The 14771-nt window shown below is 32.2% G+C and overlaps 1 protein-coding gene across 1 annotated transcript in view; it reads left to right on the plus strand.

The window, feature by feature from the left end:
- LOC137627010 (uncharacterized) overlaps window positions 1-11961 on the plus strand; it is a 27668-nt gene extending 15707 nt beyond the window's left edge. Inside the window, exons 6-8 of the mRNA XM_068357992.1 lie at window positions 3762-3767; window positions 7068-7312; window positions 11900-11961. Coding sequence (XP_068214093.1) covers window positions 3762-3767; window positions 7068-7312; window positions 11900-11961 — 313 coding nt within the window. The remainder of the gene's footprint in view (window positions 1-3761; window positions 3768-7067; window positions 7313-11899) is intronic.
- Window positions 11962-14771: the final 2810 nt, after the last annotated feature.

The raw sequence follows: 14771 nt of genomic DNA on the forward strand, positions 1-14771 counted from the left end.
TATGATTTGTTTCTTATTAGTTTTTTATCTTTTCCTCATTCGATCACTTGATATTCCTTTGTATCTTCATTAATGGAATCAGAGACATTTCCAGAGAATGTCGTTGTGTGGATGATAGAGAGGTGTTGATGTGTAGAGCAATTTCCACCTCATTATTTTCTTCACTTTTTCTTATTATTCTGCCCATTATCATTTGATTAGAATATCTGATTATGTTTGTTAGAATTTCCAATTCTTTTCACACTTCCTTCAATTCGCATCATATTCATCTTCCTCCTTTCTTTCACTTTCATTATTACTTATTTCTCTTTAGAATAAAGATTTCCTCACCATATCCGATGCCATTTTTCGTTAGCTTTTGTGCTGAGTCATTGCACAAAACCAAAGTCTATTTCATAATAGTGTTTTCTTCTTTGCTCGGTAGGAGGACTGATGCACAAATGTTCCGTGTGTAATTCTAATAGAGAGAAAAGGATGACGATCCCTAATGCGACAACTAAAAAGAAGAAAAAGAACTTCAATAATATCTGACCCTTTAGTTGTGAAACAAATGTCTAAAAAATGTTAATCACCAAATTTTAATTCATAAGCTGTCACTAAATGATTCAGGTTTAACTAACTTTTTATGATGATTTGATTATAAAAAAACCCTTTCAGATCATAAAGGTCATTTTTTTATAGTAATGTGATATATATATATATATATATATATATATATATATATATATATATATATATATATATATATATATATATATATATATATATATTCAATTGTTAGGGAACAATCAATATCTTTTCACAAAAAATCTATTGTTTTTGGAAACTTTTATTATGTTCATTCCACTGTTGGTTCTCTTTTCTTATATATATTTTCAGAACTTTTCATTTGTTCAATCACTTCAATATGATTAATATTTTTAATTAACAAATTAGTGTATGACTTATATAATGACATATTCTTATCAAAATATTGCAAGTGTTGAATGTGCTAAGATTCACTCTAAACATTGTCTCTTATCTATTCATGTAAACAAAATCTATTTAAATGATCTTGACGGAGATGGTTGAGGTGATGGTAGGTAATATGTAATAGTGGAGCTCATCATGAATAAATCTGTGAATGACACAAATTGTGTTTTCATCACCTTTCAATTTTCCTTTATTTTATAGTAATCTACATTGATAATGTCATATGATATGTCTCTAATACTTTCTCAAAGTTATGGACGGAAAAAGTCTCTCTCTCTCTCTCTCTCTCTCTCTCTCTCTCTCTCTCTCTCTCTCTCTCTCTCTCTCTCTCTTGGGAGGTGAACAAACATAATATCCTTACAAAGTCCTTCAAAAGAACAACACAAGGCAATAAGAAAAAAAATAATATCTCAATACCAGTCCGACAGGTGAGTTCTTTGTGAAATCTCTTGTTAAATATATGATTAGTTGTAACATCAAAGTAAAATTATCAGAAGTAAATCTTTTTCTCTGAACTTACATATTATAATGGATCTGCTTTGCTGCTCACGAATAATATCATTAAAGTTAATCAATTTATTTCTCCATTTAATGATCAAAGTAAAGGAACATCAAACTGAGCTGTTTATTGCAGAGATTCTGTCTTTTGTAAAACACTTGAACATTGTAATGCCCTCATATATTGATGCTATTTTCAATTGCAGATCAGATGAACTGGTAGAACAAAAGACTGATTGACTGACTGACTGACTGACTGACTGACTGACTGGTGTACAGGGAGATTGTTCATCGTCATCTGCTGGACCTAAGAAAAGCTGATATGTTAGACCAGCGTCTGTCAGACCCATTGAGTCAACATCTGATCAGAAGAGAAGGAACACAGAGCTAAAGGACATTACAGAAGAGAAAAATAAGATGATGTAGGGTTTTCAAGGTAAGAATTTTGACTTATTATTTTAATGAATTATATGAAATGGATATGATAAGGAGTTACTACTTTTGAAGAATTGAATGAAAAGAGTAATATTTGCAGTTACTACTCCTAATGAAATAAACAGAAAAAGTAATATTTCGAGTTAATATTTCAAATACATTTCTTAAGAAGAGTAACGTTAACATTCATTACTTTTATTCATATTGAATTTATGTGATTAGACTTAATATGAATCTTCTGACATTCAAGAACTTTTTTTTTCTTTTACAAAAAGGAATATCAAATTTGATTATGTTAAAATTATCTTTATTTATATCCGCGTGAAACAGGCAAAAGTAGAATACATCGGGTGATTCTCTCCCCTTCTCATGCAGACAAAGAAAAAGAATGAGAGGGAGGAACACAGGTGTAATTATGACCAAATGTCTACAGTAATTGCAGATTGTGGTTCTTTTTCTCTTTTGTCTCTAATTAGTTAGTTTTCACAAAGATAAATAAACATTGATTCTGGGTTTTCAGACAATTTATTATTATTTTTAGATAATAATAGCAAAAGGTAACTATATATAATAATATAAATGTATTTTGTTTATTTAATCAATTTAGCATTGATCCTTAAGCAAGAGGCAGTTAATAGTTCTGTTTTACGAAGTATAATTTTGTATGTTTGTATATTCTCCTTTTAGTGCTTGCATCAGCTAGTCCTTCCTCGCAAAGTCCTGAGCTACACCTTACCCAGGGTTTCAGAGGACAGGAACGACAAGGGAAGCTCCAAACAAGGCCTCGCGGAACTGTGTGAATGATTTACTCACTCTCACTATGGCGGCTCTCCTCATCTAAGGCTTTTACTTTTGAGGATGGGCACTCTACATCCATCAAGCACATGAAGGGAAGGGGCAAGTTTCAGTTAACGGCTTTGCAGACATTATCTGCATTCTGGAACCAGAATCTGACATCAGGGTGCAGCTCCCAGAAAGGTCTACATTGTTTATCTCGGATTGATGGCGGTAAGTACCAGAAGCAGTCGTTCCTTAACTTTAGTCTTCTTTAGAGTCATCTTCCTCTTTTTTTTTCTTTATAGAGTTTCGTGTCTACAACTCCTTTATTTTACCATTTTTTATATTAAGTAATTGGTCAAGGCAAAATTATATTTATTAAAAGTAAATAAGTTTCGATAATCTTACCTGTTAAGTGTCTTATGTGTAACTTCAATCCTGCATAAAATTATATTTAATATTGAATCTAGTTGATCATTCTTATTTGGCAATTAAGGGTCAGAGTAAACATATATCACAACAAGATTTCTCTTGCAGAGATTTTATCTTTTGCAGTGCTCTTGAACTCTGTATTTGATGCTGTTTCCTTTCACAGATAAGATGTACTGGTAAAAAAGGAGACTGACTGACTGACTGAATAACTGATACACCGGGATATTGTTCATCATCATCTGTTGGACTCAAGAGTAGCTGACATGCTAGACCAACGTCAGCCAAAACCCCTGAGTCACCTTCTGGTCAAAAGAGAATGAACATGTAACTGTGCCGAAGAGAAAAAAAAGGTAAGGATTTTTAAGGAAAAGACTTTGGAGTCACTACTGCAAATGAATTGAAGGAAACTTATTATATTTATTACTCTTAAAGGGTTAAATGAAAAGGAAAAATAATTTTCCTTTGGAAGTTTTGTATATTGTCATTATTATTATCACCATTATTGTTATCATTACTATTATTCATGATGAATAATGTTTTTTTTTTTTTTCGAGAATCTACTACATTAGAACAATTTTGAAAACTTTTTATATTCCAGTACTTTCTTGTACTTAATTTGATATTAATTTTTCCTCTGTTTCTTTTAGTAGGAAGTAAGAGTTAATGTCTTCCTTCAATCAGCAGTAAAAAGGGAAAGAGGTTGGATGTCTCACTCCTGCACTACAGACAGACAGACAGACAGATATGCAGAGAGGAAAACACAAGTAATTATTAACAATAATTCCATTCCTCTCTTTCTCCAAATGTCTACAAATAATTGCAACTTGAAGTGTTTTATCTGTTTTGTCCTAAATTATTCTGTTGTCTCTGATTCAGAGAAAGAAGTAGATATTAATTAAGGGTTTCAAACAGTCAACTTATGTCTTTAGAAAATCATAAAAAATTGCCTAGTTCAGCATATGGATTTTACTAAATTTGTTTGTCTTCAGCCATTAGACAAGATGCATTTAACATATATTTAAAAAGAAAAATATTAGTTATATTTCTCTTCTTGAGAAAAGAGACAAGGAAATCTTCATCCCAACAAATCATCCTGAATCCGCTTGAGTGATCATTGCAGCCTCTTGGTTGATCGGAACTCGAAAGAACTCAACTGATCAGCAGTTTGGTCACCGTCTTAAGGTAAGTGTCATCGGTGCTTAACCTTTGATCAACAGACAAGTGAAGTGACCCAAGTAATGGATTAATGGTTGAGGTAAAAGATTAAAGGGATTATTCATTAAGCAATACAAAATTCATAGCATTTGAAGGAATTAGTCTATAAAGATAAAAAAAAAAAAAATGGTGACATCTGAACATATAAACAAATAATAGTAATAATAATAATAATAATAATAATAATAATAATAATAAACCCGACAAAAAAGAAGGTTTCATGTGAATTATCATGTTGAAGAAGAGGTTTAACTTATTTGGTTTTTCCTCTCATACCTTTTAATCTTTTCAACTGGTTTCGTTCTTTCCTGAATCCTTTATGTAATGTTGGCTCATAAAAGGACAGAATTCTGTATGATAATAAATGTAAAAGAAAAACATCAAAATATAAGAGGATAGATAATTTTATGCCACCTTAAAAAGAGTATTTTTTCTCTTTTCTTTCCTTCTATCGTAGTTTTTTTCTGAGTAAGCTGTTGGCTTTGATTGAAACATTCTCTCTCTCTCTCTCTCTCTCTCTCTCTCTCTCTCTCTCTCTCTCTCTCTCTCTCTCTCTCTCTCTCTCTCTCTCTCTCTCTTTCTCTCTCTCTCTCTCTTTTGTAAAAATTCAGTAAGCAGTAACAGCCTGTATCTCTTCTGACAGTGTGGCACAGCCAAGTCCTCAGCCATCAAATCAGCAAAGCAGCTGAATCACATTAAGAGTAGTAATGTGTCATTTGGAGACACCCCCATTGTTTTAAGTATCACCTGAACTGGAGCCCCAAATCAATTACATGTGTGATGTATGTGAATGTCATAGCCCAATATGCCGCAGCATTAATACATGTCCCTGTTGCTGCTCACCATTCTGATAAGTAAACGAGTATTCATTTTCCTTGAAAGTAATACCTACTATGTTTACTTCATTCACTGCACATACACTCACTCCAAAGGGAAACCATTTACTGTGTAAATATTTAAAGCTGATCTTTCTATCTGCATTTGGTATTCAGTAAGTGTACAGAATTGATTATTTCAACATTAACTTGAAACAATATCCTTTATGAGAAATATATTGATGTGGTTTTAGTTTCCCTTCCTAAAGTGGAATAAAAAATTAGTGTAGCCTTGAAGCATACCCCTCATGGAGAAGGTGGGCCAAAGTACATGGTGAACAGTGAACTTAATTAATTTACCATTTTCATCAATAATTTAAAAGAATAAATGACCGCACTTTGGTACTAAACCATACCCTCAGTGTACGTTTCACCCCCTTTTACAGTCTGTTTTTCCCTCCACTTGTACAGGCACACTTTCAAACATTCCTAAATTCCATAACCTTTCAATTCCTTCTCAAAAAATCAACCTTCTCATCCTAACATCTGCTTCTTCCCACAAATAATGCTACTCGCTATGGTCATTGTGGGTTCTATCTCACTCCAAAGTATCATTAGCTCCTTCTCTTGCACAAAGTTAAATTGATAACTCTAAAAGTCATTATATATTAAAAAAATTATCATATTTCTGCGCTACTACCAGAAAACCAGAACATTTTCCATTACCGTTTTCCTCTTTTGTCAGAATCTCTTTCGGTTATATATTTATGGCTTATCAGGAATGATATATTTTTGTGTACATATATTTTCAATGGCCTCATGAAATGTATTTGTATGTCATATATTATAGTTATGTCCCTTAATATAATGGTATTTTTCTTTAATACATAATGATATCACTGTCCAATTAATGTACTATTTTCTTTATAGAGTTCTGAATGTCGGTTTACGGCATACTTAGACTGTACTATTTAGGTATATAGACTATATATTTCGTAACCTTCTTGAATATTTTTGTTAACATATAATCTTATATACTATCTATACCAATATTTGAATTCCGATGGTTACTTAATTCATACAAGTGACCATGATATGCATTGGTTTTAATATATATTCCATGCTATCTGGGAATATCATTTTGTTGAATTATATTCATATAAACAACCTGGATTGTATTTTTCTTTGTATTAATAGAACAATTAATGCTCTGCACCTGATTACTTAGCTCAATATTAATTTTTGCTTAGAGATATAGATTTTACTGATAATATACTATTTTTGATACAATAAATTTATCCTTAATAATAACTGAGTTTAATATAGACCTTCTATCATTATCATATGGACATTACTTAAAAGCAGTATATAGGTGGTAAGGGTACTTTGTTGTCTTTGTTATTTCTCTTCAACAGATCTGAGTTGATTTTACAGAGAAATGTAACGTTATTGCAACGGACGATGTCCCAATGTGATGGTCACGTGATGTTGACCGTTTAGATGTGTTTGCTGATTGAGAAGTCTCATTTCATTGTTTGTCTCAGTAAAGCAAGGTGTAAATTCTCTCTCTCTCTCTCTCTCTCTCTCTCTCTCTCTCTCTCTCTCTCTCTCTCTCTCTCTCTCTCTCTCTCTCTAACTATTTCCAATTGGAGTTGAATAAAATCGTTGGACATTTGAAACACAAAACAACCTAAGTAGTAGATCAGATTCTCTTCTCTGAGGAATACATTTCTGATCTAAACTAATAAATTTCCAGATTGAATCTCTATATTTATGAATCATGTATTTGCTATAATATCTCTATGATTCGACCTTTAGCCATTGACCTTAGTGTAAATAGTTTTGATCTTTTTTTTTTCTTTTTTTTTCATTTCTTTTGATAAATTAATACATATAAAGCACGACAAATTTTTCACAATACAGAATTGCCTCCTTGGTCCCAAAGTCGATCCACATGAATCAAGGTCTATCTGAAAGTCAAAACGATTCAAGCTTCTTGAGAAATTTAGCACGTTGGTTCATTAAGGCCCTTCACAAAGTGCAAGGCAATATAAAACAACAACAACAACAAAAGCAATATGCTCTACAGATTTCAAAGAAGCAAATCCCTGTCCGTATTGCTGAATTACAATTAGTAATAATACTTACACATCTCTTTCCTAATTATGGTAATGATGATTACTTGTATGAATAAATACAATTGAAAACATTCTAGTAACATAGAAAGTCTCAGGGTCTGCAAAACAACACTTTTGGCTTTTGGGCTGTAGGTTGTCCATGCCTGGATTAGTGGATGCAAAGACCCAAAAATCTTTCACCCCCTATTTTGATATAAATATTGGTGCATATTAAAAAACCTAAAGTACTTTTCGTCAATGATGTACTACATAACTCCAATATGATGATTACTTGAACTTATAAAATCTTCTTCACATGACTAGCTGACAACAGGAAGGCCCCTGTTTACATTGAGAGTTGTCTCTTGACCACCATTTCTAAAAACATTAAAGACACTTCTGACATGAAAAGAACAATAGCAACAACATCAACAAAAAATAACAACAACACCATCATATTAATAATTCTGAAATCACTCTCAAACGCTAAAACAGACAACACGAACTCTTGATTTCTTAACTTTCAACATATCATTGAACACAGACAGGCCTTATAATTACTACATATCACTTATATAACCCAATGGTAAAATCTGAAGAAACCAGATCAAAATCTCTTGAAACAATGACTTAACATTTCATACTTCTTGGGTTGCCTAAGGTATTATGACGCTGCTTCTGAATTATGAAGAGAATTGTGGCAATGTAGAGCCTCCTTTCATTCAGTGGCCTATCTAGAGTCGAGTGTGTGTCGCCTGCTTTGAGATAATATCGGCTAAAGGCAACTTCCAGAGACTTTTCAGATGACTCCCCATAAATGTGACTCTGGAATCACTTGTAATTAGTTTTATATTTCAGGCTAAATTGACTCATTTTTTAATGTCCAAAATAGGAGCAAAATCTCAACTTTATGAGAGTAAAGACATTAAAATGAAAATGTGACTCTTTCTTAAGATACGATATCTCATTAACTATATTTTTTTTTGGCTTATGTATGTGCCATGTATAAGTTGGACCGAACTTGGCTCACAAAAAAACATGTTCACATCAAAGAGGTTGACTACAGCTATCACTATTGTTGTAACACTCATATTTCGAATTCGTACAATGGGAGTGGAAATTAACATTCATTAGGCATGTTTTTTTTTTTTTTTTTTTCTGCATGTTTATAAAATAGCGCTTGGGATTTTGTTTACATATTTTTAGCGCCATTTTGTGCAACAAGATATGATATTAATTGAATGAATGAAATTCAGCTCTTTGGAAGTGCCATGAATGTTAGTGGTTAGTCTTAAGTTAAGAAAGTTTTGGTGTAATAATAGATAAATCTGAACTAGCAAATGTTATTTAGGGATTTTGTCGTTAAAGTCCGATGAAGTTTCAAACCAAATATGACTGGAATATTATTTAAATATTCATTGAACTATATTACTTATATAGTCATGAATGCTTAAAGAAGTGATACTAAAGTTACAACTTGTTATACATTGATAAATTTAAGAATTTCCCTAATTATGAATATCAAGCCCTGCCTTCTAAGGCCTAGCCTGCATTGTTTTAGGCTACTGAAGATATGTCCAGTCCAACAGGAAATACTTCAGGTTGTAATTTAAGGATTAACATTTATGCACAGCTTAAAGGTGGTAAACAACAATGAATGGGTTATAAACTTGGCCTTTTGGCCTAGGCTACCTGTTGAAAATTTGAATAGGCTTACCCTAGCATTTTTTATATATATTATATATGTGTGGGATGGGTTATGCCTGTAATAAGCTACATATGTTTTGGGGTTAGCTATGGCTGTAATAGGCTATACTGTAAATGTTGTAGTAGGCGATGCCTGTAAAAGGATTATGTGTTAGAGTAAGCTATGCCTTTAATATCACCGCGATATACAGTAGTCCATGTGAATATCATATTAGTGAATTATTTGGTTTTACTTCACTATTTTTGCCAAGAGGGCTTTGTGCCTCTTGAAACTCCTCATGAACAAAATATGTTGGCTATGAATGTCATAACCCCTTTAATTATTCTATTTGAATTTCAATATCTAGGCTAAACTTTGGAATTTTTTTGATTATACATCTGAAATTCTATGCACCTATCTGGTAAAGTTATATTTCATGGTTGCACATTTAAATTACCTTTAAAGTTTAATAATATTTTATTATTCATTCATTTTATTGTGCCTATTGATTTATGTGATAATATTCCTTCAACGCTCACTTCATAATGGAACTTGTTTGTTTGTTTTGAATTAAATGGTTTTGCCTATATGTGATTTCAATCACTCTATCTTTACCATTTTTGATAACATTATAAAATTTTTTTATGATTATCGTATGGCTATATGTAATTTTTCCTTTCTTTTTTGCATTTCCAGTTAAAACATTATATATTTTGACCATAAGTCAAGATTAATAAGGTTTTGTATCAAGTACTACCTCGCTAGCAATAAGAATAAACCTCTAAAGCACCAATAAAACGTTTTTATTATTGGCCTTCCTTTGGCTTTTTGAAATATATATATTCCCCTTACAATTTGGGTGTAATATTTGTAGTCCCCTAGACTTTATCTTCAAGTATTGAACCATATCTGGACTTTTTAGTGATGCCAGCATGATCAAACATGAAGCCTCTGATGAGGAGGTGTTGGTCTTCTTCATTGATGTTGGCATAGGCCAATGAGCAAGAGAGAAAGTTGCTGTCCCCTTCAATGACCTTATCTAGAAGATATTCTCTAGTGTCTTTTATTTATTTTCTTATTTTTTTTCCGGACTGATCTGACTTCATTTCAAATTTCATGCATCCACCAGAATTGCAGTTTTTTTAGATGATGAAAGACTGATGCTTTCTCCTTAAATTTACGTTTGTTTTCCCTGTCGTTTCCAGAATGTTCAGGGTACGTAGTTGACACAAAGTAACTCTCACTTTCTTCTTTCCACCGGGAAACATTACGACAATCAACTCAAGGCACATGAAACGGTTGAGTAATTTCAAACTATGTCCATTTGATTGAGGAGTCATTTCAAAGAAGCGGAGAGTTGTCTGATTGATATACCTGAAGCTAAGAAACACCTTGATGTGCCCATGACTGAATTCAGTGTGTTTGAAGTCGAAGCTTTTCTCAAAACCCTGAAGAGATGAAAAGCCCTGAATACAATGGAATAATTGCTGAGATGATATTTGCTGAAGATGAAATGACTTCCGGAATACTTATAGCATTATTTTATAGGATGTAGCGTGAAGAGGCGAAACGTGTTAAATAGGAGCTAGAAGTGTTTGTGGAACTGGCAAAGAAAAAGGAGACCTGACTGATTACAATAATTACAGAGGAATCACACTTACATCTATTGTCATGAAAATATATAGTATTGTTCAATCTAGATAGACTAAAGAGTAAGATTGATGAAAAGCTGAGAGATGAAAAAGCAGGATTTAGAAAAGGTAGAAGTTGCACAGACCAAAATTTCATCTTAAGACACGTGGCACAGAAGTGTGTAGAGTATAGAAATCCACTATGGAAACTAGTCTCAAATGTAAGTGTTCTTAAACAGCGTGTCATTTGAATCGGTTACACCAGTGCATTTTAACCAATCACCGAGAGTAATGTGATTTTTGTTGCAAAAATATACACTTGAGTAGGAAAAACTCTAAAAAATAAAGCTATGAAAATATCTCCACGTTCATTCACATCATTAAATTGCAAGTTGGTTTTCAAACCACAATCTATATCCTGTTCTATACCTGTTCGATAAAGTAAGTTTCAGCTAAGTCGTTTTAAGCGATGGTCATTTTCAGCCAAACTATTTGAGCGATGAGTAGTTTAAGTGAAGAGCACTTTAATTGCCTCTGAAAGCCATAAGATAGTCTCGGTATCTAGCAAGAAATTGATATTGAGCATTTCAAGTACTTATACATTAAAACATCAAGGAAATATATTTATTAAAGAGTGAATGAGACACCGTAAGCTGTAATCTATTTATATATAAAATAGACTATGCAACTCTAGGTGCTATTACATGGTGATGTGAAGTAAATAACGGTAATGGATGATTAAAGACAACTTTGGATAATATAAATTACAATAATTGTACGGAAAAGGTGAGCATTCTCATAGTCGTGATTTAGTGGAAGTTAACATAAAAGAAAACATAAAATTGTGGACACACTTCCCACCACGACGCAAAGGCTACTTTAGGACGCAGTGCATCAAGACTTAGGAAAGAAACAAATCTGAAGAGAACTATGCCAAGAAGCAGTGGTTATTATTATTATTATTATTATTATTATTATTATTATTATTATTATTATTATTATTATCATCCAAGTCACAACCCAGGTTGGGAAAGCATAATACCACAGGCCCAAGGACTGTAATAGGGGAAGCAGACCAATAAGAAAAGAAAAGAAAATAAGGGAATAAACAAACAAACTATATATAAGAGACAAACAAAATATATGATAATTTTTAAGCTCAGTAACAACGTAAAAATAGATCAGTCATAAATAGACTATAAAACAGGTTGGTCAACTAAAACAGCGGTCGCCAACCAGTGGTCCTTGAAATAATTTTGGTGGTCTGCAGGAGAAATGGGATAATATTTCAATTATCGTTTTCTTATTTTTTTTTTCCAGGAAACCCTAATACAAATTACACAGAAGACAGAGAACCTAGTGTTGTAAATTCAGCATTTTAAGCATATTTAACATTTAACATTTTAATCCAGTATTTAACAGAAAAGAATATAATTAATTAATCAATAGCAATATTAATTAGAAGAAAATTAAACATCATAAAAACATTTTCCCTGAAGTAGTGTATGCCTACATGAAACGCATATTAAATAAAACGGGACATGTTTTACTATTTTCATAACTGTATCCTTCCCGGCTCCAGCTATAACCAGGCAACAGTGAAAGAGAGAGTGTTTCATTGTTGCAGGACCCAAAATGTGTCACAAATTTTGAAGAATGTGAAGATTAGGGGCGATTCCGATTTTTTTTTCTTTAATATTATTTACCAAAGATTTGTCTTATGAAAGTGTGAAGAATAGTTTGATATATCTGTAAAATTTATATGTGAAACTTATGAAACACGATGAGTAACTATTTCTTAAATTATCAATTCTTCCTTTTGGTTTTGGCTTCCAGATTGAAGTAAAGTGGAATATAATAACCCATAATTATCAAGAAAAGTCAAGCAAACATTTTGTATTTCGATAGAACCAAAGATAAAATAACTATTGATAATCTAATATTAAATCTTCACTGAACCGTGACCTGACCAATGTATCAGAGCAACCACAGTCTCCATCAGGCTCCATTAGAAAGAAAATGGGAACTGAAGTTGAAAGGAAATTCTTATATTTTGATTTGTCAAAAATCCTGGTATTGTGTTCTGAAAGTCCCTTGTACTAAAAAAATTCATATTAGGCTAGTGGAACCGCTCAATTTTTCCAAATAGATGTACTAAAAAAAAAAAAAAAAAAAAAAAAAAAAAAAAAAAAAAAAAAAAAAAAAAAAAAGGGAAATGGTTGCTGAAGACATATCTTTATTAAACGCTTCTTGTCTGATAACACTTCAACAGCACTTACATTCATCGACAGAATTTCTGGGTTGTTATTACCCAAAGGAAGAAGATCCCAGGCATAGCAATATGCAGATGATAGATCCGTTTCTACCAGACATTTAAACTAACATTAAAAATGTACGTGTGAATGATAAAGGAAGCCTCATCGATATATTATGCAACGATAGTCTCAAACATCTAAATTCCACTCATCCTTATCAAGACCTAATTTTTGGCTCTCCATAAAGAGTGCATACCCTTGACAGAGTGAAAAGCAAGGAAATTTTCTATCAAATTTTCCCTAATATAATTTTATGAAAGACACTGACATCTGTCGTAGGAATTAAGGCTCACTACCGATTTCGGAATGACATCATTGACCCAATTAGAGACAAAAACCCACAAACTTATTTCAAACAAGCAGTAGTAAACATCAAAGTAAAAATGTGTAAAGCTTAAATAAACTGAAATTTTTTGTTTTATCAATAATTAGAATTGAATTATGTATTGAATATTGCGTTTAATATTGAAACAACAGAAGTTCTAATATGGTTATTACCTTCACCAACTTCGTTGCGGTGAAGGTTATGTTTTGATAGGTGTATGTTTGTATGTGTGTGTGTGTGTGTGGTTGTGATTGGCATAACTCCAAAACTATTTGACAGAATCTCATGAAATTTGGTGGGATAAGTAACCATGAGCCAATGACAATAAATTTGGATTTTAGGATTGATTGGGTTCAAATGTCAAGGTGAAGGTCAAGGTCACGAAAAGCTAGAAATTGTCTTTTGTCTATAACGTGGTAAATTTCTATCTGATTTGCATGATACTAGTGCCGAAATGTGCAAAATTCAATTGCCTATCTTCTGATATATAACGTGATACAGTGATATTATTACTCTTGTTTGTGTATTTATTTTCTTCTATGTGTCTGTTTGTTCGTGATTAGCATAACTAAAAAACACTTGACCGAGTCTCATGAAATTTGATGGGATGACTGGCCATAATACAATGACAATTTGATTGGATTTCTTTGAGTGATTGGGCCAAAGGTCAATGTCAAGGTCACGAAAAAGTAAAACACGTCTTTCTGCCATATCCAGACCGATTTTGATCTGATTTGGATGAAACAAGTGCCAAAATGTCAATAATTCAATTGTGTGTTTTGAGATCAAATACCCACAACATCATCAGTTCAAATTTCTGGTGACAAAAGTTGCGGTGGTGAAGGTATGTGCTATATCGAGTGTCCCTTCTAGTTATATAAATGTATTGTCCTTCTTTTTTAAAATTTCATGTTAGTAGTCCGCCTAATTTGGTATTATGCATTTAGTGGTCCGTGAAGTTTGGAAGGATGTCGACCTCTGTACTAGAATATATTTGCACAAATAAACGTACTAAATAGTTATGAGAAAAAAAAATATGCACTACTTGGCTGAGGTTATTTTCAGTTAATTCACACGATTTGATCCGAGAGATTCCAGATATCACCATTTCACTCCGTTTTGAGAGAGAAAAAAAAATAAATAGAAAATATCATCACTGATGGCAGGTGCATCGCCCATCGTTGCATTTCTAAGTCGTCACTTATTCTGTCTCCGTGGGATTTTTGTACAAGTCATTATATGTTTTTTTTTTTTTTTTTTTTTTTTTTTTTTTTAAGAGACTAGTTAAGTCCCCGGTCATATTACTATGTATTTAACCACGTTTATTTCTCTTATTAAGATTGACTAATCTGTTATTTAATTTTTTTTGAGATTTTTACATTTATTATTTGATTTAGTTTTAAATGTTTTAACTTTATTTAGCACATGTTAAAATATTCGTCTTGTGTTGTCATTTTGTTAGATTATGTGGTAAAAGTAACATAGGTAAGTGATATTGGAAGATGTACGATTTATTCTTTCTTTTGCTTCGAAGGTGAAGATCCTTATTTCA

Source organism: Palaemon carinicauda, chromosome 34 (assembly GCF_036898095.1).
Source record: "Palaemon carinicauda isolate YSFRI2023 chromosome 34, ASM3689809v2, whole genome shotgun sequence".
Taxonomy (NCBI): Eukaryota; Metazoa; Arthropoda; class Malacostraca; order Decapoda; family Palaemonidae; genus Palaemon; species Palaemon carinicauda.